The following is a 25059-nucleotide window of genomic DNA, read 5'->3' on the forward strand; positions in this document are numbered from 1 at the left end:
CCCCGACATACCCACTTGGGATTTGGACACACTGCAGACAAATTGAACAGATAAACGTCTGCAAAATAGGTTTTGAAAATACTGATTTGGACATTTTGAGAAGAAATTCATCCAATTGCTGCTTTATGACATTTTTTGGATGTTTTTCTCTTTAAAAAATGAGCCCCGTAGTGATATTATTATAGCTCCTTATGATCTCATATAGTTGTTAATTCTTTCTCAGGTTCCATATAAATGAAAAAGCTTCCTCACTAGGCAGTGCCTCCAGCTGTCGAGTCAGAGCAGCCGCAATAACATCATTCTCAACGATATAACCCATATCCTCCAGCCCTTCTTTATCAAAGGTGATCATGGCATCCGAGCAACCATCCCATACCTAAAAAAAACAAAGAACGGGACACAGATTAAAATGATACAGAAAGAATAATCATAGAAAATATAAACAGACAAACCCCTAAGACAGAAGGCACACTAAAAAGAGGCTGTCATATGCCAAAGACACAGACCATTTCCTAAAAAGAAAGAAGAGAAACTTGATAAAACACATGCACTTCCTTCCCCACTCCCCCATATTTCTCTCTCTTTTCCTCTTTCGCCCATTGCCACCTCCCCACATCTCTCTCTCTTTCTCCCGCTGCCGCCTTCCCCCTCCCCTCCCCCCATAGTCCGCATCTTTCTCTCACTGTCTCGCTTCCTTTTTTTTCTCACGGCACCTCTTCTTACCTCTCCCAGTACTTTGGAAGCTCCTCTGGCCACTCTTTCTCCCTACTCCTCATGGCCCTTGGCCTTGACCGCTGCAGGGAAAGTACACTACATCTCACCCAGCCCAATGTTCTCTAACAGAAGTCCCGCCTCCTCTGACACCACTTCCTGTTACAGACAGAAGCTTGGGACCGGGTGAAATGCAGCGTGCTTTTCCTGAAGCGGTCAAAACCGAGAGCCGTGAGGAGCAAGGAGAAGGAGCATGCAAAGGAGAGGGGGCTGCCAGAGTGCTGGCAGAGGTAGAAGAGAGAGAGAGCTTTAATGTTTGTTAAAAATCTTAATGCAAGTTAAACAATTAGGGCTTTATTCTATATTTAGTGCCGAAAAAATTGGCACGGATGGAAAACGTGCCTACGTGTATTCTATAAGCCACACCTGAAGTTAGGCATGGTTTATAGAATGCATGTAGCGCAGCAGTTTACACCAATGAAAAGCTGGTGTAAATTCCCAACGCTAACTTTAGGCACACAACAGGTTGTTCTATAACACTGTGCATAAATTTTAGAAATGTCCACAACTTGTCCATGCTCCTCTCATGGCCATGCCCACTTTTGAAATCCATGTGGTAGAATTTACACGGACTACTTTATAGAATAAGCTTAGCGAGTATTTATTTGTTGCATTTATACCCCGCTCTTTCCCGCTCGGTAGCAGGCTCAGTGCGGCTTACATAGTATGGAATTACATAGTATCACAGAAAGAACACAGCTGTAGCAACAGTAGAGGTATGATGTGGTTGTTAGGAAATAGGTTTAGATAGGTGAAATGGGCAGGGGATGTAGGGGTAGGAGTGGTGTAGAGAGGGTTCATGGTTAAGTCTGGTCATTTGGGTAGGCTCTTTTGAAGAGGTAAGTTTTTAGCAACTTCCCGATGATCGCTAACTGTTCGAATGGGTCTTGGTGAGTACTGTGCGTAAATTCTAATTAGTGCAGATAATTGCTTAACATCATATTGCTGCTGATTGGCTTGTTAACCAAAAAATTAAAAAAATGGTCAAAGGTCTGGAAGTTAAAATTTAATGTGAAGAAGTGCAGAGTGATGCATTTGGGGTGCAGAAATCCAACGGAGATGTACGAGATAGGAGGCGAGAGATTGATGAGCACAATTCAGGAGGGGAACCGTGGGACGATGGTGTCCGAGGATCTCAAGGCGACAAAACAATGTGACAAAGCCGTGGCCCCGGCCAGAAGGATGCTAGGCTGCATAGAGAGGGGTATATCCTGCAGAAGAAAGGAGAAATTAGGTCTTACCTGATAATTTTCTTTCCATTAGTTCTTCACACTATTCCATGGCAAGTGGGTAGTTATGTCCATCGACCAGCAGGTGGAGATAGAAAATCCAGAACTGAGCACTACTTCATAGCCACGTGCTAACCGCCCAGTTCCTCAGTATTGTACATAAGACAGCAGAAAACCAAACTAAATGAATGAACAGCAACCAACCAACAAGGCAAAAAAACCTCAAAAACCAACGACAGGATCCAGAACAGTGAGCAGGGCAGTCAGAAGCAAAATAGGCCGAAAACACTGGGAGGGCTCCTGGAATAGTATGACGAACTAATGGAAAGAAAATTATCAGGTAAGACCTAATTTCTCCTTCCATTACGTTCTATCCCACTATCCCAGGACAAGTGGGATGTTCAAAAGCAATCCCTGCGAGGGTGGGACATCGGCCCTGCTGCTCTTAAGACCACTGCCCCAAAGGACGAATCTGACTGCGCAGCAACATCCACCCTATAATGCTTGCTGAAAGAATGCAACGACGACCACATCACCGCCCTGCAAATGTCTACTGGAGTAGACAAAGACGTCTCTGCCCACGACGTCGCCACACGCCTAGTCGAGTGGGCCTTCAAACCCAAAGGCGAAGCATTCCCTGCCAGGAGGTAGGCGGATGACACCACCTCCTTCAACCAGCGGGCAACGGATGCTTTGGAGGCCATTAGGCCCAACTTCTGTTTACCGAACAAAACAATCAATCTATCCGAGCGACAAAACTCGTTAGTCGCCTCCAGATACCAGATAAGAACTCATTGAACATCCAGAAGCGGCAAGGACGCATACCGGCTCCCCACATCCTGCTGACAAAAGGAAGGCAGCTCTACCGACTGATTAAGATGAAATTCCGAGACCACCTTGGGCAGAAAAGACAGCACTGTTTGTACAGACACCCCCCCCCCCCCGAAAAACGGAGAAAGGGGTCCCTGTAAGACAGCGCCTGGAGCTCAGAAACGCGACGGGCCGAAGCGATAGCCACCAAAAATACCGCCTTCAGAGTAAGATCCTTCAGGGAAGCCTGACGAAGAGGCTCAAAGGGAGGACGCTGAAGCACTCCAAGCACCAGATTGAGATCCCAGTCAGGGCAGGGAGCCTGGAAGGGCGGTCGAAGACGACCCACTCCTTTCAGAAAACGGACCACATCTGGGTGAGCCGCCAGCGAAGAATTGTGCAAACGCCCTCGGAAGCCACCTGGACCTTCAAGGACCCCAGCGCTAAGCCCTTGTGCACCCCCTGCTGCAGAAAATCAAGAATGCTGCCCACCGAAGCGCTAAAGGGATCCAAACCCCTTTCCGTGCACCAATCTTTAAATATACGCCAGACACGGGCATAGGCTGAAGAAGTAGACCACTTGCGAGCCTGAAGCAGGATAGTAATAACCGAATCTGAATAGCCCTTCTTCCTCAAACGAGACCGCTCAAGGGCCAGGCCGTAAGACCAAAGTGGGAGGGATCTTTCATGGCTACCGATCCCTGCCGGAGAAGACCACTCTCCTGCGGAAGCCGCAGCAGCTGGCCGTCCAGAAGACTGATAAGGTCGGCATACCAAGGACGCCTGGGCCAGTCTGGAGCCACCAAAATCACTCTGCCACGATTAGTCACTACTCTTCTCAGCAGATGGCCCAACATCGGCCAAGGAGGAAAGACATACAGGACTCCCTCTACCGGCCACAGTTGAAGCAGGGCATCCAAACCTAATGAATCCTGCTCCCTGCAACGACTGAAGAACTGTGGAACCTTGGCATTGTCCTTCGTGGCCATCAGGTCCATGCAAGGAAAGCCCCAACGCCACACCACTAGTTGGAACGCTGTGGCAAGACAGCTCCCACTCACCGGGATCCAAAACATGACAACTGAGAAAGTCGGCTTCTACGTTGAGGACCTCAGGAATGTGGGCGGCTGAGAGGTAAGATAGGTGCCGCTCCGCCCAGACCATCAAGAGGCCGGATTCCCTGGCTAGACAGCTTCTGCGGGTCCCTCCCCTGCCTGCTGATATAAGCTACAGTTGTCGCATTGTCGGAGAAGACTCAGACCGCCGTCCCCTACAGAACTAGCCGCACCACCCGAAGCTCCAGAAAACTGATGGTCCAGCAGGACTCATGCAGTGACCTCATACCCTGAGCTAAATGGCCCCTGAAATGGGCCCCCCCAGCCCGACAGGCTGGCATCCGTTGTCACTACCTCCCACTGCAGACGGGAAAGGACATTCCCTGAGCCAGAGACTGGGGGCAGAGCCACCATCTCATGCTCTGTCTGGCCTCCAACGTCCAAGGCAGACTGACTTGGTAAGCCTCCGACACCAGAGAACAGAGACCTATGAAGAAGAACGCATGTGAGCTCGCACCCAAGGGACTACCTCCATGGCCGCTGTCATGGACCCTAGAAGCTGGACACAGTCCCAAACCCATGGCCTGGCAGCCAACAGAAGGGAACGTACCTGTCTCACCAGCTTCACCCACCGAGGGTCGGTCAGAAAGACCCGAGCCCGCTGGGTATTGAATAGAGTACCTAAGCCCTAGGCATGTCGTACATGGAGTCTGCTAGATAAGCAAGACCTACCGCCATCCTAGCCGCCCGCGAGCCACTCCTGGCCCCCGACCTTTGATGCCACTGCAGAGAGGCATGGGCCACAACGGAACTGCAAATCGCAGCCTGCAAGCCCCAGGCAGCCACCTCAAAGGCCTGTTTCAGGGCCTGCTCCAATTTCCTATCCTGAAGGTCCTTTAAGGCCACACCGCCTTCCACAGGCAAAGTTGTCTTCTTGGTGACCGCTGTCACCAAAGAATCCACCTTAGGAAAGCCCAACTTCTCCCTTTCCTCTGGAACCAAAGGGTAGAGACGGGCCATGGCTCTCCCCACTCGCAGACCCGCCTCGGCTCTCCCCACTCTGCAGAGATTAAATCCTGAATATCTGGATGCATCAGGAATGCCTTAGGGGGATCCCTAAGCCCCTACATGGGACCAGAATGCTGGGAACCTGAAGAATCCCCCCCAGGTTCAGATATGGAGAGAGCTGATAAGGACTCCGAAATGAACGCACACATTTCATCTTTTTGAAAAAGCCAGAGCACCCGAGGGTCATCGCCGTCTCCCGAGGGGAGCTCCCCCTCCTCTAAAGGCTCCAGGACTGAAGGGCCCCCCGATGAAGCGGACTCCGCATCTGACCCCGGAGAAATGAGTGAACAACCCTCCAAAGGGTCATCCAACAGGATAGGCCAAAGTCTATTGGGAGGAGGGGCTGAGTCTGACTCTGCACCCCCCCCGGGACCCCCGGAGTAGGCAGAGCAGCGCCCCCCTTGCTTCAATAAAAATGCCTGGTGCATTAACAAGACAAATTCAGGGGAAAAAGGCATACCCTGATCAGGTAAGCCCCCTGCTGCGACTGCCCTTTTCTCTGCCACCGGCAGAGCACGTTCCCTGACCACGGAAGTTCCCGCCTCCGCCAGAGAGGAGTCGCCAAGAGATCCCCCCAGGGACCCAAAGCGCTGATCCAGGCCCGTTATCCCCAGAGAAAGGCCACCAGGATCTCCTCCTCCACTCGGGGACACCGGTCTGCACAACGTGCAGAGGCCCGAGGAGGAGCAGCGCTTCACCACCTCAGTGGGGACCGACATGCCGCCACACCAAAAAACGCCCGGTCAGAGGCCCAACTTGCAAGATTGCACTGCAAGCCCGCTAACTTGCTCCCTCCTCTTATTTTTTAACTTTTGGCGCTAGTGTTTAATAGAAAAAAAGGTGCGCCGCGGGAACTGCGCAACCGTTACCACGGCCCACTAACAGATCCCCAACTCATCACCTGGATCCTGAAACAAGGTGTGCACCCCCCGAACTCTCCAACCTCCTCATCTCCCCAGCCAGCACCAACACCGCAGGACTGGAGCCGTTGTGATACGGCCAGAAGAAACGTGGCGCTCTCTCTCTTTTTTTTTTTTTTTTTTGTTGGTTGCTACACAGACACTGCCACAAGAGAGGCTCAGGAGGGAAATAAAGGGAAGAAAGCCTCCAGGCCGGAGCAAGACAGGGACCCAGCACCACCAGGTATGTCTAAATCTCCTCAGGTGTGACTCAACTGGGAACCAGTCACCAACCGGACCAGGAGAAACCAAATGGAACATAGAGAGAAACGAAGTATGTCCATCCACCTGCTGCTGGAGATAGAAGATACTGAGGAACTGGGCAGCCAGCACGTGGCTAGGTAGTATTGCTCAGTTCTGGATTTTCTATCTCCATGTCGATGGACATAGCTACCCACTTGTCCTGGAATAATGGGATAGAACATAATGGAAGGAGATGTTGATGCCCCTGTACAAGTCGTTAGTGAGGCCCCCCTTGAAATATTGCATTCAGTTTTTGAGGCCATATCTTGCTAAGGACATAAAAAGACGAAGTGCTTCAGAGAAAAGTGACACAAATGGTATGGGATTTACACTACAATACATAAGAGAAGAGACTTGATGATCTGAAGATATATACCCTAGAGGAAAGGAAAGACAGGGATGATATGATACAGACATTCAAATATTTGAAAGGTATTCATATGCAAACCTTTTCCAAAGACGAGAAGGTGGTAGAACTAGAAGACATGAATTTAGGTTGCAGGGAGGCCAACTCAGGAATAACATTAGGAAAATGTTTTTCACAGAGATGGTGGCAGATACCTAGAATACCCTCCCACAGGTATGAAAACAGTACCAGAATTCAAAAATACATGGGATAAACACAAATAGGCTCATTTTCAAAGCACTTAGCCTCCCAAAGTTCCATAGAAACCTATGGAACTTAGCCTCCCAAAGTGCTTTGAAAATATGCATAAAAGGAATTCTGCGTGGAAAGAATTAAACCTAACTTAGTGGTAATTAGATGGCAACTCCAGTAACTGAGAAGCAAAGTCAGTGCCAGGCAGACTTCAGTGCTTTGATCATGGCTGGACAGATTTGGATGGGTTGGAGTGGGGCTTCAATGATAGCTACAACATATGGAGAACAAGACCAGTGCCAGGCAGACTTCTACGGTCTGTGCTCTGAAAATGGCAAGGACAAATCAAAATCAAGTATGCACATATAATATTAAATCATACCATATGCTACGAGTTTATCTTGTTGGGCAGACTGGATGTCATCTACTATGTTAAAAATTGGGATCTTGGATTATATTTGAGTTGGCGCAAAAATTTCTCCCCCCTCCCCGGTGACTGGCGTATCTCTTCTTACCTCCTTCCAGCTGCTGACACTGACACCAAAGTTATTGCACTGGGCTGGTGTGAAGTCTTGAGCGTCTTCACACAATTGAGGCTATCAGCTCCCACCCTCTTGGAAACTTCTGAAGGTTGGCAGGCCTTGAGCATGTGCAGATACTCAAAGTCCTGCAATTGCCCAGCATAATAACTTTGGTGTCAGCATCAGCCGATCACCACTGAGGTGGGAGGGGGTTGGAAGGGAGAAAAATAATGATCACCACTGCTGGGGGGGCTGGAGAGGAAGAGAAATGATGGTCATCTTTGGAGACTCCCATGCAAATCTTCCTGAAAACACCGGCTACATGGATCCAAAGTGCCCACACAGGGCCAAGGGCAGGGAAAGTCAGCATGACTCGAGGGGTGAAAAGAAGTAAATGGAGGCCACAAGCAACATTCCCTCTAAGCTCTGCTGTTCCTGCCAGTGAATGCTGGTGGAGGACTCCAATGCTAAAGTTGCTTAAAGAGAACATCTGGAAGCTCACAAATGTATGTTTGCCTAGGACTCAACATAGGGTTAGTTCGGCCCGGCCTACTGGTAAAGTATATATTTATATTAGGGCTGTTCACCAATTAAAATTTCTAATCACATGATTAATCGCATAAAGTGTCCCTCTCACATTTTTACATGTATAATGTAAAATATAGACTGCAGATATAAATTTTCAAAACTGAAAATAAAAACATTTCTCTTACCTTTGTTGTCTAGTGATTTTCTAATCATCTTATTTCCTGTCTCTGGTTCTGTTCCTCTGTCTGTGCTCTGAACTCTATTTTCAGGGCCTCGTCTCGCCTCACTATTTCTTTTCTCTCCTCCTCTCTTCTTCACTTCTTCCCCTAGAACATCTTTCACATTCAACTTTCTGCCATTTTTCTTCTTTCATATATCTGTCTTGTTTCTATCCTTTTCCTTTCCCTTCATCCATGGGCACCATCTCCTCTGTCCTTCAGTATCTCCTTCCCTCCCCTCCGTGGGCACCATCTCCTCTGTCCTTCAGTATCTCCTTCCCTCCCCTCCGTGGGCACCATCTCCTCTCTCCTTCAGTATCTCCTTCCCTCCCCTCCGTGGGCACCATCTCCTCTCTCCTTCAGTATCTCCTTCCCTCCCCTCCGTGGGCACCATCTCCTCTCTCCTTCAGTATCTCCTTCCCTCCCCTCCGTGGGCACCATCTCCTCTCTCCTTCAGTATCTCCTTCCCTCCCCTCCGTGGGCACCATCTCCTCTCTCCTTCAGTATCTCCTTCCCTCCCCTCCATGGGCACCATCTCCTCTCTTCTCTTTCCCTTCCTCTCTATAGGCAGCATCTCATCTCATTCCTTCCCTTCCTCTCTATTGGCACAATCTCATTTCCCCATCCCCTGGGATCTCCTGCAGTTTTTTCTTTCCAGCTGCCCCACACTCTCTCCTAACCCCCCCCCCCCCCCCCCCCCACCACCACCACCACCACCACCAGCAGCCTTTTCTTTTCTACCACCCTGTGACTCTCAGACTCTTCCTCCCTCCTGCATATATTTTTCTCTCCTACCGCTACCCCTTCCCTCCCTGCAGCTTGTTCTCTTCTGTCTGCCGCTTTTTCTCTGCTACCACAGCGCTCTCTAGCATCTCATCCCACCCCCACTGCTCACCACCCTCCGAACTTGCCTTGTACACATGGCGGCATTAAGCACATGCTGCTCCACTCCTCTCTGTAACCGGAGCCCTCCCTCTCTAGTGTCTGACTCCTGCAGCAGGAAACAGGAAGTTTCATCAGAGAAGGCAGAACGCTAGAGAGGGAGGGCTCTGGTTACTAAGAGGAGTGGAGAAGCATGTGCTTAATGCCGCCATGTGTACAAGGCAAGTTCAGAGGGTGGCAGGCGAGCGGGATGAGATGCCAGAGAGTGGGGTGGCAGGAGAGAACAAGCTGCAGGAGTACCGGGGAGGGAGGGGAGCAACCGTAGGAGAGAGCAGCATGACGCGATTAATCGAGCTAAAATTATTAGCGCAAGTTAAAATTTTAACACATTAATTGATTTAAATGTGTTAAATGAATAGCCCTAAACTATATCTACTCTGCTAATATTATGATTTGCTTGCCGTGTTTTAAACTGGTTTGATATCTGTTTAATCTGAAAACTAGATATAATAACTACCAAAAGAATTAGATCTCTTTTGTTTGCTTCCTAAAAGTGTGCTGAGCCCTCCCCCCATCTGGCTTTGTAAAAGACAATCTGTAGGCTCAGGTGTGGCTGATAGCTTCTTTTGAAGGAGGTGTATTTAACCCACAAGGTCTTTTCTTTACTCCTGCCTAAAGGACACTCACAGATAAGAATTGCTCTGGCTTTAATTCTGCATTTATATCTTTCCAAAAAAACCTGTTTTTATCTACTCTGCTAAAATTGTGATTTGCTTGTCCCAATCCTTAGAGCTGTGGACTTGGACATTTCTTCTGGTACATTTAAATGCAACTCTACAGATAGGTTGCAGCAAACACATTCCAAAGGTCTTAAGCTTAAGCCCACCCACCCCAAGACTGACACTTCATAAATAACTTTCCCAAATAAACTACTTATCACAAATTAACTCCACCCAAATTACAACTGTCTCTGAAAAGAAAACCCCTCTATCACAGGAATCCCCAGTCTTCAACTCACTAGCTAAGGATTACTGCTCTAGATAATAAGGACCTCTGTTAACATATCCATAGGCTGCTATTCTCACTATATATCACATAGGATTACCATTTTACCTTCTCTTCCTTAAAGTTGTTCATCAAGCTTCTCTCGCTGTTGGCAGTAACATATTGGCAGGATAATCAAAAAATCATTGTTAATCAACTATACCCATAGATCTACTCTCTTTCCTTTCCTGCCTAGCTCTGATAGAGAATAGGCTTTATAACTGCTTCTGGTCCTGTACCATTCTAACTTTGAGGAAAGGCTCTACCAGTCCTAGTTGTATTATAGTGCAATTTGAAACCTAAATCAATTGGAAATTCTTGATCAGACTGTACCAGTTCTGGTCATACCTAGAGAACTTTTTAACACAGCACTTGGCTGACTCACTGGGAGCAATAATCCCACCCACCCCAGGGTTTTCCAGACATATATAAAGTGAAAACTTGTTGGCTTTACTCCTCGGTCACACACAGGCAGTCTTCCAGACTGGTAACTCCATCATAGTACACCTGTTCATACCCATTTCAACCAATCAGGATGACTTTTATTCTCTGTAATAATTGTGGTGCTTTAGTTTCAAGACCAATTATCTGTAGACTTAAGGCTTGTCCTATCTGTCTGCAACTCACTAGATTAAAACACGAGCTCAGTAAAGTAAAACAGGAACTAGATGCACTTAAAGCAGCATCTAGGCCCGCACAATATCATACTGCACAGAATCATACCAAATTATCACCACTACCACAAAGGATAAAACCACCTAAGAATAGATGGATCACGGTAGGTTCAGGCAGACTTCGTTATGTGACAATAAAGCATCCGCCCTCACAAGTGTTGCCCCTACAATATTCTTTTGCTCCATTACAGCACTGTGATGTTCTTGAAAACAGAACGGAAGCCGAAGAAAAAGCAATGAAAGTGGAACAAAAGGATATGAAGGTACCCAAAGAGAAAAGAAACCCCCAAATCACTAATGTTGAAACGCATACCAGGAAATGTAGATGGAAAGCGATGACCACAAATGCTCGCAGTCTAAGCAATAAAGTTCATGACCTTCAGGCCCTGATGTTGGAGGCAGACTTGGATGTTGTTGCAATCACAGAGACGTGGCTCAATGATTCCCATGAATGGGATGCAACTGAGGAACTGAGTTCAATTCTCACTTCAGGCACAGGCAGCTCCTTGTGACTCTGGGCAAGTCACTTAACCCCTCCATTGCCCCATGTAAGCCGCATTGAGCCTGCCATGAGTGGGAAAGCGCGGGGTACAAATGTAACAAAAAAAAAAAAAAAACATACCAGGCTATAATCTTTTTAGGAAGGATAGAGAGGGTCGTAAAGGTGGAGGAGTAGCTCTGTATGTGAGGAATGATATCACGGCGACTGAAATGACAGGGACCTGGGGAAAGGAAGAAGTGATATGGATCACCTTAAAAAGAGAGGATAGAACTCTGTCCACGTGGGTGTTGTCTATAGACCCCCAACACAATTAGAGGAACTAGATAAAGATCTGATCGCAGATATTCAAAAATTGGGAAAGGAGAGAGAGGTTCTGTTGATGGGAGATTTCAATCTGCCAGATGTAGATTGGAAGGTTCCATCATAAGTACATAAGTAATGCCATACTGGGAAAGACCAAGGGTCCATCGAGCCCAGCATCCTGTCCACGACAGCGGCCAATCCAGGCCAAGGGCACCTGGCAAGCTTCCCAAACGTACAAACATTAGTAGTAGTAGTATACATGTTATTCCTGGAATTGTGGATTTTTCTCAAGTCCATTTAGTAGCGGTTTATGGACTTGTCCTTTAGGAAACCGTCCAACCCCTTTTTAAACTCTGCTAAGCTAACCGCCTTCACCACTTTCTCCGGCAACGAATTCCAGAGTTTAATTATACGTTGGGTGAAGAAACATTTTCTCCGATTTGTTTTAAATTTACTACACTGTAGTTTCATCGCATTCCCCCTAGTCCTAGTATTTTTGGAAAGCGTGAACAGACTCTTCACATCCACCTGTTCCACTCCACTCATTTTATATACCTCTTTCATGTCTCCCCTCAGCCATCTCTTCTCCAAGCCGAATAGCCCTAGCCTCTTTAATCTTTCTTCATAGGGAAGTCGTCCCATCCCCGCTATCATTTTAGTTGCTCTTCACTGCACCTTTTCCAATTCTACTATATCTTTCTTGAGATGCGGCGACCAGAATTGAACACAATACTCAAGGTGCGGTCGCACCATGGAGCGATACAACGGCATTATAACATCCTCACACCTGTTTTCCATACCTTTCCTAATAATACCCAACATTCTATTCGCTTTCCTAGCCGCAGCAGCACACTGAGCAGAAGGTTTCAGTGTATTATCGATGACGACACCCAGATCCCTTTCTTGGTCCATAACTCCTAACGTGGAACCTTGCATGACGTAGCTATAATTCGGGTTCTTTTTTCCCACATGCATCACCTTGCACTTGCTTACATTAAACGTCATCTGCCATTTAGCCGCCCAGTCTCCCAGTCTCATAAGGTCCTCTTGTAATTTTTCACAATCCTGTCGCGATTTAACAACTTTGAATAACTTTGTGTCATCAGCAAATTTAATTACCTCGCTAGTTACTCCCATCTCTAAATCATTTATAAATATATTAAAAAGCAGCGGTCCTAGCACAGACCCCTGAGGAACCCCACTAACTACCCTTCTCCATTGTGAATACTGCCCATTTAACCCCACTCTCTGTTTCCTATCCTTCAACCAGTTTTTAATCCACAATAAGACATTTCCTCCTATCCCATGACCCTCCAATTTCCTCTGTAGCCTTTCATGAGGTACCTTGTCAAACGCCTTTTGAAAATCCAGATACACAATATCAACCGGTTCCCCTTTGTCCACATGTTTGTTTACTCCTTCAAAGAATTGAAGTAAATTGGTCAGGCAGGATTTCCCCACACAAAAGCCGTGCTGACTCGGTCTCAGTAATCCATGTCCTCGGATGTGCTCTGTAATTTTGTTTTTAATAATAGCCTCTACCATTTTCCCCAGCACTAACGTCAGACTCACCGGTCTATAATTTCCCGGATCTCCCCTGGAGCCTTTTTTAAAAATCAGCGTTACATTGGCCACCCTCCAATCTTCCGGTACCACGCTCGATTTTAAGGATAAGTTGCATATCACTAGCAGTAGCTCCGCAAGCTCATTTTTTAGTCTGCGGAATCGGAAAGAAGTAGAGAGATAGTGGATGCTTTTCAAAGTGCTCTGCTCAGACAAATGGTGAAGGAACCCACGAGGGAGGGAGCGACGCTGGACCTGGTGCTCACAAATGGGGATAGTGTATCAAATGTCCGAGTGGGTGCCCACCTGGGCGGTAGTGACCATCAAACCGTTTGGTTCAATATGACAGCTGAAGTGGAGGGCGGCCACTCAAAACTCGAAGTCTTAGATTTCAAGCGTGCTGATTTTAGTAAAATGGGGGAATACCTGAGGAAGGAGCTGATGGGCTGGGAGAACGAACAAGAAGTGGAAGGACAGTGGTCCAGGCTGAAAGAAGCTATACATAGAGCCACAAGCATTTATGTAAGGAGAGTAAATAAAAGCAAGAGAAAAAGGAAACCGATATGGTTCTCCAAGCAAGTGGCCGAGAAAATAAAGGCTAAAGAGTTGGCATTCCTGAAACACACAAAAACTCAAGAAGCCGAACACGGAGAGGAATACCGGAGGAAACTGAAAGAAGCCAAGAGAGAGATACGTCTGGCGAAAGCAGAGCGGAAGAAAAAATGGCTAGAAATGTAAGGAAGGGTGACAAAAATTTCTTCAGGTATATTAGTGAAAGAGGAGGAAGACAAATAAGGGAATTGTGAGACTGAAAGATGCTGCGAACCACTATGTAGATAATGATGAAGAAAAAGCAAATTTACTACTACTACTACTATTTAGCATTTCTATAGCGCTACAAGGCATACGCAGCGCTGCACAAACATAGAAGAAAGACAGTCTCTGCTCAAAGAGCTTACAATCTAATAGACAAAAAATAAAGTAAGCAAATCAAATCAATTATTGTGTACAGGAAGGAGGAGGGTAGGTGGAGGCAGGTGGTTACGAGTCAAAAGCAATGTTAAAGAGGTGGGCTTTCAGTCTAGATTTAAAGGTGGCCAAGGAAGGGGCAAGACGTAGGGGCTCAGGAAGTTTATTCCAGGCGTAGGGTGCAGCGAGACAGAAGGCGCGAAGTCTGGAGTTGGCAGTAGTGGAGAAGGGAACAGATAAGGTAAAATTATGTATAATCATACCTGATAATTTTCTTTCCATTAATCATAGCTGATCAATCCATAGACTGGTGGGTTGTGTCCATCTACCAGCAGGTGGAGATAGAGAGCAAACTTTTGCCTCCCTATATGTGGTCATGTGCTGCCGGAAACTCCTCAGTATGTCGATATCAAAGCTCCATCCGCAGGACTCAGCACTTAGAGAATTACACCCACGAAGGGACACTCTGCCCAGCTCACCACCGCCGAAACGGGGGAGGGGAATTAACCCAGCTCATCCCCACACAAGTGGGGGAGGGGAATCCGTCCAGCTCATCCCCGCGGAGCGGGGGAGGGACACCACACCCGCCGATGCGGGGGGATCTGGCTTATCCTGCAACCGCAACCGCGGGAGGAGCTGACTGACCCGAACACCGCCGAAGCGGGAGGGGTACAAAGCTGCCCTACAGCCGCACGAAGCGGGAGGGAGTGCCGGCAGAATTTAAATCTCAATCCAGCCCCGTAAAACGGAGGGGAGAGGAATGCAGCAGCTCACTGTAACACAAACTCGTCTTAACTCTTGAAGAATCCAAGTGAAAAAACTTGAACACGAAGTCTTTCTGAAGTAACTGAAGACTAAACTTGAACCTGAAATGCAACCAGAACAAAAACAGTACAGAAATCTGGGAGGGGCTATGGATTGATCAGCTATGATTAATGGAAAGAAAATTATCAGGTATGATTATACATAATTTTACCTTCCATATCATCAAGCTGATCAATCCATAGACTGGTGGGATGTACCGAAGCAGTACTCACCCAGGGCGGGACATAGAAATCCCTGACCGCAACACTGAAGCTCCAAACCGGGCCTCCGCCCGAGCAGCCACAGTCAAGCGGTAATGCTTGGAGAATGTATGGGCCGAAGCCCAAGTTGCCGCCTTGCATATCTCTTCCAAGGAGACGGAACCGGCCTCTGCCATCGAGGCCGCCTGAGCTCTTGTGGAGTGAGCCTTCAGCTGGATAGGCGGCACCTTCCCCGCGGCCACATAAGCCGCTGCAATGGCTTCCTTGACCCATCTTGCCACTGTAGGCTTAGCAGCCTGCAGACCCCTACGAGGACCTGTAAACAGGACAAACAGATGATCCGATTTCCGGAAATCATTGGTCACTTCCAAGTATCTGATGATGACTCGTCTCACATCCAGATATTTAAGAGCAGAGTACTCCTCTGGGTAGTCCTCCCTACGAAAGGAAGGGAGACAGAGCTGCTGATTCACATGGAAGCGAGAAACAATCTTGGGCAGAAAGGAAGGCACTGTGCGAATAGTCACTCCTGCCTCAGTGAACTGCAGAAAAGGCTCTCGACATGAGAGCGCCTGGAGCTCGGAAACTCTTCTGGCTGAAGTGATAGCCACCAAAAAGACTGCTTTCAACGTCAGGTCTTTCAGAGATGCCCTCGACAAGGGTTCAAACGGCGGCTTCTGCAATGCTCTTAGCACCAGGTTGAGATTCCACGCAGGCACCACTGAGTGCAGAGGAGGGCGCAGGTGATTAACTCCCTTGAGAAAGCGCACCACATCTGGCTGCGAAGCCAGGGAAGCACCCTTCAGGCGGCCCCTGAAGCAAGCCAGAGCCGCTACCTGGACCTTAAGGGAACTGAGCGACAGGCCTTTGTCCAGACCTTCTTGCAGGAACGCCAACACTGAAGAAATTGGAGCAGTGAAAGGAGAAAGAGAGCCTGCTTCACACCACGCTGCAAAGATACGCCAAACCCTGGCGTAAGCAGTAGAAGTAGAGCGTTTCCTCGCTCTCAGCATAGTGGCGATGACCTTGTCTGAGAAGCCCTTCTTCCTCAGACGCTGCCGCTCAATAGCCAGGCCGTAAGACCAAAGGGGGAGGGATCCTCCATCACCACGGGACCCTGATGTAACAGGCCCTGCTCCACTGGCAGCCGCAGAGGATCGTCGACTGAGAGCCTGATCAAGTCCGCATACCAGGGACGTCTGGGCCAATCCGGACCCACCAGGATTATCCTGCCGGGATGCTTTGCCACCCGGTCTAGCACCCTGCCCAACATGGGCCAGGGCGGGAACACATAGAGAAGCTCTTGTGTCGGCCATTGTTGGAGAAGAGCATCTACTCCCAGGGATCGAGGGTCCCGTCCTCTGCTGAAGAAGCGCGGCACTTGGCAATTGGCCGATGACGCCATCAGATCTAGGCTCGGCCGGCCCCAGCGCTTCGTGATGTCCAAGAACGCCTGAGCAGATAGCTGCCACTCTCCGGGCTCCAAGGTATGGCGACTGAGAAAGTCCGCCTTGACATTCATGACTCCGGCAATGTGGGCCGCTGACAGCTGGTCCAGGTTCGCTTCCGCCCACTGGCATAGACTCATAGCCTCCTTGGCTAGAGGGGCGCTCTTGGTACCTCCCTGGCGGTTGACATAGGCCACAGCCGTGGCATTGTCCGACAGTACCCGTACAGGCTTCAGCACCAGTACCGGGATGAACTCCAAAAGCGCCAACCGAATGGCTCTGAGTTCCAGGAGGTTGATAGACCACTTCGCCTCTGCAGGAGACCAGAGCCCCTGCGCTGTCCTTCCCAAGCAGTGGGCTCCCCAGCCCGACAACGAGGCGTCCGTCGTGACGACAATCCACTCTGGGGTCACCAGAGGCATTCCCGCAGACAACTTGTCTGTCTGCATCCACCAGCTCAGCGCCTTGCGCACTGCTGGATCCAAGGGAAGACGCACCGCATAATCCTCCGACGTCGGAGTCCAGCGCTGCAGCAGAGAGTGTTGAAGTGGTCTCATATGAGCCCTGGCCCAGGGCACTACTTCCATCGTGGCCGTCATAGAGCCCAACAGCTGCACATAGTCCCAAGCCCGAAGAGGAGAGGCTACTAGGAACTGGTCCACCTGAGCCTGAAGCTTGACAATCCGATTGTCTGGCAGGAACACTCTGCCCACTTGGGTGTCGAATCGAACTCCCAGATACTCCAGGGACTGAGTCGGACGCAGCTGGCTCTTCTCCCAGTTGATGATCCATCCCAGGGAGCTCAAAAGAGCAACTACCCGGTCCACAGCTTTGCCGCACTCTGCATAAGAGGGGGCTCGGATCAACCAGTCGTCCAGATAAGGATGGACTTGTACTCCTTCCTTTCGCAGGAAGGCCGCTATGACCACCATTACTTTGGAAAAGGTCCGCGGAGCAGTAGCCAACCCGAAAGGGAGGGCTCTGAACTGGAAGTGTCGTCCCAGGACTGCAAAACGCAGAAAGCGTTGATGAGGAGGCCAGATGGGAATATGCAGGTACGCTTCCTTGATGTCCAAGGATGCCAGGTACTCCCCTGCCTTCACTGCCGCTATAACAGAGCGGAGAGTCTCCATGCGAAAGTGCCGCACTTTCAAGGCCCGATTGACCCCTTTGAGGTCGAGGATAGGCCGAACAGAACCTCCTTTCTTTGGTACCACAAAGTAAATGGAGTAACGCCCCTTGCCAAGCTGACTTTCTGGCACCGGAACGACCGCACCCAGGCGGATCAGATTGTCCAAAGTCTGTTGCACTGCCACAGCTTTGACCGGAGACTTGCAGGGAGAGAGTACAAACCCGTCTCTTAAGGGTCGGCAGAACTCTAGCTTGTAGCCGTCTCTGATGACTTCCAGCACCCAAGCGTCTGAAGTTATTGTGGTCCACTCGCCCAGAAACGAGGACAGCCGTCCTCCAATCTGTACTGGGGCGTGGACCAAGACCCCGTCATTGGGTACGAGACCCTGGGGGAGGACCGGAGGGAGCACCTCCGGGACGGCGGTCTCTGCGAAAGGAATGCTGCTTGGGGGAGAAATTCCTCTTAAAGGAAGAGGGGGCAGAAACACCCGACCTGCCCGGGCGGTACCGACGGGCTTCCTGAAACCGTCCTCTGGAGGTACCGGGACGAGCACTAGCCCTAGCCCTGACCTCCGGTAACTTCTTGCCCTTAGACGTGCCGAGATCGGTCACGATTTGTCCAGCTCGACCCCAAAGAGCAGCTTGCCTTTAAAAGGCAATTTAGCCAGGCGGGATTTAGAGGCATGGTCAGCAGACCAATGTTTCAGCCAAAGCCACCGCCGCGCAGAGACTGTCTGAGCCATGCCTTTAGCTGAGGCTCTCAAGACATCATACAGCAAGTCTGCCAAATAGGCTAAGCCCGATTCCAGGGCTGGCCAATCAGCCCTCAAGGAATGGTCCGAGGGGGAAGCCCGCTGCACCATAGTAAGGCACGCCCTGGCCACGTAGGAGCCGCACACTGAGGCCTGCAAACTTAAAGCAGCCGCCTCAAAGGACGACCTTAAGGCCGCCTCCAATCTCCTGTCTTGGGCGTCCTTCAGGGCCGTGCCACCTTCCACCGGCAAAGCCGTTTTCTTAGTCACCGCAGTGATTAAAGAATCCACGGTAGGCCACAGATAGGCCTCACGTTCACTCACAGCCAAAGGATAGAGGCGGGACATAGCCCTAGCCACTTTAAGGCTCGCTTCTGGGACATCCCATTGAGCCGAAATTAAGGTGTGCATGGCATCATGCACGTGGAAGGTTCTAGGCGGGCGCTTAGTCCCCAGCATAATGGCAGAGCCAACAGGGGCTGAGGGAGAGACGTCCTCCGGAGAGGATATCTTCAAAGTGTCCATGGCCTGTAACAACAGGTTGGGCAAATCCTCTGGGCGAAAAAGCCGCGCTGCAGAGGGGTCATCCGCTCCATCCGAGCGGGGATCCGTCTCCTCCAAGGAATCCGCAAAGGACCGTTGGGAGACCTCAGACACGCTGCCCTCATCTACATCGGAGGAGACAAATTCCTCCAAGGCCTGAGAATCAACCCGAGGGCGTTTACCTCTGGGAACCTCAACCTCTTTACCAGACGAGGGAGCGGGGGCAGCGTTGTGCATGAGGAAGGCCTGATGCAACAGCAAAACAAACTCGGGGGAGAAACCCCCCAGACCGTGCACTTCCGCAGCCTGGGCAACAGCCCTAGGCGCGCTCTCAACCGGCGCTCGCAACAGCGGGGGAGAGACATGCTGCGCATCCAAAATGGCGTCCGGCGCGAAACTCCGCGAAGGAGCCGCGCGGGAAGAACGGCTCTTATTTTAGCCGCTTCTGTGCCGTCGCCCAAATTAAGGGCGTTCATGGCATTAATGTCTCCAACCTCAAGGGCGGCCCAAGAAGAAGCCGGCCGAGCCGCGTGGCCGGCCAAGATGGCGGAGGCGAGGAGCGGGGGATGGGCGTTTATGGCGGGAAAAACCGCCACGCCGGAGGAAGGACCGGAACATTCATCGGTCACGAAACTGTCACCCAAGAAGGGCGAATCAGGCTTTAAGACCCCCGCATCCCCTCTAGAAGCGCTCAAGCGACCCGGGGAGCGACCCTTTGCGCCCTCGCCCTCCGCCGCCATGTGCCACGAGGAGAAGAATCGGGGAACCCCCGCCCGCTATAAAAAGGTAAAATTACCTGCTGTCCGCTCCGAGTTGTAACGACCTGGTGTCTCAGTGAGTAGCTGCAATAGACGCTTAAATAAACGTCGAAATAAACGCCTTTAAGGCCGTTCAAAATTCTTTTTTTTTTTTTTTTTTTTTTTTTTTTTTACGGAGCCAGCGGGAGGGGGGAGAAAAGGAGGGACCTGGCACCACCAGGTTTGCACTTGCTCAAAAGAGCCCTCAACCCCAGGCACTCAACAAAACCTAAAAATTAGGCTTGGAGGCCTAGCCAGAGCTGCTGCTGCTGTGTGTGACCACCACCTGCTGAGATAGAGAACATACTGAGGAGTTTCCGGCAGCACATGACCACATATAGGGAGGCAAAAGTTTGCTCTCTATCTCCACCTGCTGGTAGATGGACACAACCCACCAGTCTATGGATTGATCAGCTTGATGATATGGAAGAAGGATTTATCCATGGAGCGGAGTGCACGGGAAGGGGTGTAAGGAAGGACGAGTGTGGAGAGATACTGGGGAGCAGCAGAGTGAGTACATTTATAGGTTAGTAGAAGAAGTTTGAACAGGATGCGAAAACGGATAGGGAGCCAGTGAAGGGTCTTGAGGAGAGGGGTAGTATGAGTAAAGCGACCCTGGCGGAAGACGAGACGGGCAGCAGAGTTTTGAACCGATTGGAGAGGGGAGAAGTGACTAAGTGGGAGGCCAGCAAGAAGCAGATTGCAGTAGTCTAAACGAGAGGTGACAAGGGTGTGGATGAGGGTTTTGGTAGAGTGCTCGGAAAGAAAGGGGCGGATTTTACGGATGTTGTAAAGAAAGAAACGACAGGTCTTGGCGGTCTGCTGGATGTGAGCAGAGAAGGAGAGAGAAGAGTCAAAGATGACCCCAAGGTTTCGAGCTGAGGAGACAGGGAGAATGAGAGAACCATCAACAGAAATAGAAAACGGGGGGAGTGGGGAGGTGGGTTTGGGGGGAAAAATGAGAAGTTCGGTTTTGGTCATGTTTAATTTCAGGTGGCGTTGAGACATCCAGATAGCAATGTCAGACAAGCACGCTGAAACTTTGGTTTGGATGCAAGGTGAGATATCAGGGGTAGAAAGGTAGATTTGGGAGTCATCAGCATAGAGATGGTAGGAAAAGCCATGGGATGAGATTAATGAACCAAGGGAAGAAGTGTAGATAGAAAAGAGGAGGGGACCAAGAACAGAACCCTGAGGTACGCCGACAGGCAGAGGGATAGAAGTAGAAGAGGATCCACCAGAGTGAACACTAAAGGTGCGGAGGGAGAGGTAGGAAGAGAACCAGGAAAGGACAGAGCCCTGGAATCCAAGTGAGGACAGGATATCGAGGAGTATGCTGTGATCAACAGTGTCAAAAGCAGCGGAAAGATCAAGAAGAATGAGGATGGAATATTGACCTCTGGATTTAGCCAGTAATAGGTCATTGGAGACTTTAGTAAGAGCAGTTTCGGTTGAGTGGTGAGGGCGAAAACCAGATTGTAGTGGGTCAAGAATAGCATGTGAGGAGAGAAAATCAAGGCAGCGGCGGTGAACAGAACGCTCAAGTAATTTGGAGAGAAAAGGGAGGAGGGAGATGGGTCGATAATTAGAGGGACAAGTAGGGTCGAGTGAAGGCTTCTTAAGGAGAGGTGTGACCACAGCATGTTTAAAGGCAGTAGGGACAGTTGCAGTGGAAAGTGAGAGGTTGAGAATGTGACAGATAAAAGGAATAAGAGCAGGTGAGATGGCATTAAGAAGGTGGGTGGGAATGGGATCAGAGGAACAGGTGGTACATTTTGAGGAAGAAAGGAGAAGTGTAGTTTCCTCTATAGTAACTTCAGGAAAGGAGGAAAAAGAATGAGGGGAAGGAGAGAGAGGGGAACGGACTAGTGGAGGGAGAGGTGGCGAGGTAGATAATTCAAGGTTTATCTTTTGAATCTTGTTGTGAAAGAATTCAGCAAGGGTCTGAGGAGATAATGAAGGGGGAGTTGGGGGAGGGGGCACCTTGAGGAGAGAGTTCAATGTGGTGAAGAGAAGTCGAGGGTTAGAGCCAAGAGAGTTGGTCAGTTGGATATAATAATCCTGTTTGGCGCGTAAAAGAGCAGATTGGAAGGAGGTCAGCATGAACTTAAAGTGTAGGAAATCAGCAAGGGCCCGAGATTTCCGCCAGAGGCGTTCGGCGGAGCGGGTACAGGAACATAGGTAGCGGATATTAGAAGTCAGCCAAGGTTGGGGTTTTGTGCGCCTTATAGGGCGGGTCATCAAAGGTGCAAGAGTGTCTAAGGCAGAGGATAGAGTATTGTTGTAAGAAGAAACAGCCTCGTTGACAGATGTGGATGGTGCCACAGTAGAGAGGAGGTTTGAAACATGGGAGGATAGAGATGAAGGGTCAATATCATGAAGATTCCTAGATAAATTAGATATAATAGGACGGGACTGGGAGGGAGGAGATTTAAGTGTGAAAGTTATAAGATGGTGATCAGAGAGGGGAAGATCAGAGGCAAGGAAACTAGAGGGTGAACAGTTGGAGGAGAAGATGAGATCAAGACAGTGACCATTTTGATGAGTGGGGGAGGTGGAGCATAGTTGGAGATTAAAGGAGGATGTTAAAGCGAGTAACTTGGAGATATAAGAGTTGGAAGGATCATTAGCAGGAATATTAGTCACCAAGGATGAGAGAGGGGGAGGAAGGATCATGGAAGAAGGCAAGCCAGGCATCAAAGTCACTGAGAAAGGATGAAAGGGACTTATCAGGGGGACGATAAATGACCGCTATTCAAAGAGGCAGAGGAGAGAAAAGGCGGATAGAGTGGACTTCAAAGGAGGAAAAACAGTGAGATTGAGGTGGAAGAAGGGGTTGAAATCTGGAGGAGGGAGAGAGAAGTAGTCCAACACCGCCCCCGCGACCAGTAGGGCGAGGAGTATGTGAAAAAAGATAACCACCATGGCAGAGGGCTGCGACTCAAGCAGAGTCGTCAGGGCAGAGCCAGGTTTCTGTTATGGCGAGCAGATGGAGGTGACGCGAGATAAAGAGGTCCTGGATATAGGGGAGTTTGTTACAGATAGAGCGGGCATTCCATAGGGCACAAGAGAAGGGCAGAGAAGAGGAGGGGAGTAGAGGAATAGAGATGAGATTAGAGAAGTCACGGTGAGATCTGCTAAATTTGCAAATTTGCCAGGACCATGATGGACTGGCAAAAGTACAAATGAAAATGGAGTAGATATAGCACCGTTCACGGAAGAGAGTGTGTATAAACAACTTGAAAATCTAAAGGTGGACAAAGCCGTGGGACCGGACGGGATCCACCCCAGGATATTGAAGGAGAGGTTCTGGCGGATCCTCTTAAAGATTTAATAAATCATTGGAAACGGGAGAGGTTCCATGGGATTGGAGAACAGCGGATGTGGTCCCTCTTCACAAAAGTGGTGATAGGGAAGAAGCTGGAAACTACAGGCCGGTAAGCCTCACTTCAGTTATTGGAAAAGTAATGGAAGCGATGCTGAAGGAAGAGAGAGTGAATTTCCTGGAAGAAAATAAGTTGCAAGATCCGAGACAACATGGTTTTACCAAAGGTAAATCGTGCCAAACGAACCTCATTGAATTCTTTGACTGGGTGACTGGAGAATTAAATCAGGAATGTGCTACAGACATCATCTACCTAGATTTCAGCAAAGCTTTTGACACGGTTCCCCACAGGAGGCTCTTGAACAAACTGGACAGGCTGAAGGTAGGACCCGAAGTGGTGAACTGGATTAGGAACTGGTTGACGGACAGACGCCAGAGGGTGGTGGAGGAGGGTGAGTGGAGGAGTGGCCTAGTGGTTAGGGTGGTGGACTTTGGTCCTGGGGAACTGAGGAACTGAGTTCGATTCCCGGCACAGGCAGCTCCTTGTGACTGTGGGCAAGTCACTTAACCCTCCATTGCCCCATGTAAGCCGCATTGAGCCTGCCATGAGTGGGAAAGTGCGGGGTACAAATGTAACAATCAATCAGTGGTAAATGGAATTCGCTCGGAGGAGGGAAAGGTGAGTAGTGGAGTCCCTCAGGGATCGGTGCTGGGGCCAATTCTGTTCAATATATTTGTGAATGACATTGCTGAAGGGTTAGAAGGTAAAGTTTGCCTTTTTGCGGATGATACTAAGATTTGTAAGAGTGGACACCCGGGAGGGAGTGGAAAATATGAAAAAGGATCTGCGGAAGCTAGAAGAATGGTCTAAGGTTTGGCAATTAAAATTCAATGCGAAGAAATGCAAAGTGATGCACTTAGGGAGTAGAAATCCATGGGAGACATCTGTGTTAGGCGGGGAGAGTCTGATAGGTACCGACGGGGAGAGGGATCTTGAGGTGATAGTATCTGAGGATCTGAAGGTGACAAAACAGTGTGACAAGGCGGTGGACGTAAGTAGAAGGTTGCTAGGCTGTATAGAGAGGGGAGTGACCAGCAGAAGAAAAGAGGTTTTAATGCCCCTGTATAAGTCGTTAGTGAGGCCCCACCTGGAGTATTGTGTTCAGTTCTGGAGGCCGTATCTTGCTAAGGATGTAAAAAGAATTGAAGCAGTGTAAAGAAAAGCTACAAGAATGGTATGGGATTTGCGTTATAAGACGTATGAGAAGAGACTTGCTGACTTGAACATGTATACCCTGGAGGAAAGGAGAAACAGGGGTGATATGATACAGATGTTCAAATATCTGAAAGGTATTAATCCACAAACGAACCTTTTCCGTAGATGGGAAGGCGGTAGAACTAGAGGACATGAAATGAGATTGAAGGGGGGCAGACTCAAGAAAAATGTCAGGAAGTATTTTTTCATGGAGAGAGTGGTGGCTGTTTGGAATGCTCTCCCACGGGAAGTGGTGGAGAGGAAAACCGTAACGGAATTCAAACATGTATGGGATAAACAAAGGAATCCTGTTCCGTGGGAATGGATCCTCAGAAGTTTAGCTGAGATTGGGTGGCAGAGCTGGTGGTGGGAGGCGGGGCTGGTGGTTGGGAGGCGGGGATAGTGCTGGGCAGACATATAGGGTCTGTGCCAGAGCCGGTGGTTGGGAGGCAGGGATAGTGATGGGCAGAATTATACGGTCTGTGCCTTGAAAATGACAGATACAAATCAAGGTAAGGTATACACAAAAACTAGCACAATATGAGTTTATCTTGTTGGGCAGACTGGATGGACCGTGCAGGTCTTTTTCTGCCGTCATCTACTATGTTATGTTACTATATCTATATCTCATTTATTAACCAAAAAGATGTTCTACTGCCTGTGCGCAACCTAGTGCAATCCCTCGTACTTAGCCATCTGGATTACTGCAATTCATTATACGCAGGTTGTAAAGAGCAAATACTGAGGAAACTTCAAACAGCCCAGAACACAGCAGCCAGACTCATCTTCGGAAAACCAAAATACGAAAGTGCAAAACCCTTACGAGAGAAGCTACACTGGCTCCCA

General features: G+C 49.3%; 1 protein-coding gene across 1 annotated transcript in view; it reads right to left on the reverse strand.

The window, feature by feature from the left end:
• Positions 1-25059, reverse strand: part of COQ6 (coenzyme Q6, monooxygenase) — a 179608-nt gene that overhangs the window by 114066 nt on the left and 40483 nt on the right. The window contains exon 4 of the mRNA XM_030214499.1: positions 253-376. Coding sequence (XP_030070359.1) covers positions 253-376 — 124 coding nt within the window. The remainder of the gene's footprint in view (positions 1-252; positions 377-25059) is intronic.

This window comes from Microcaecilia unicolor, chromosome 9 (genome assembly GCF_901765095.1).
Source record: "Microcaecilia unicolor chromosome 9, aMicUni1.1, whole genome shotgun sequence".
Lineage (NCBI taxonomy): Eukaryota > Metazoa > Chordata > Amphibia > Gymnophiona > Siphonopidae > Microcaecilia > Microcaecilia unicolor.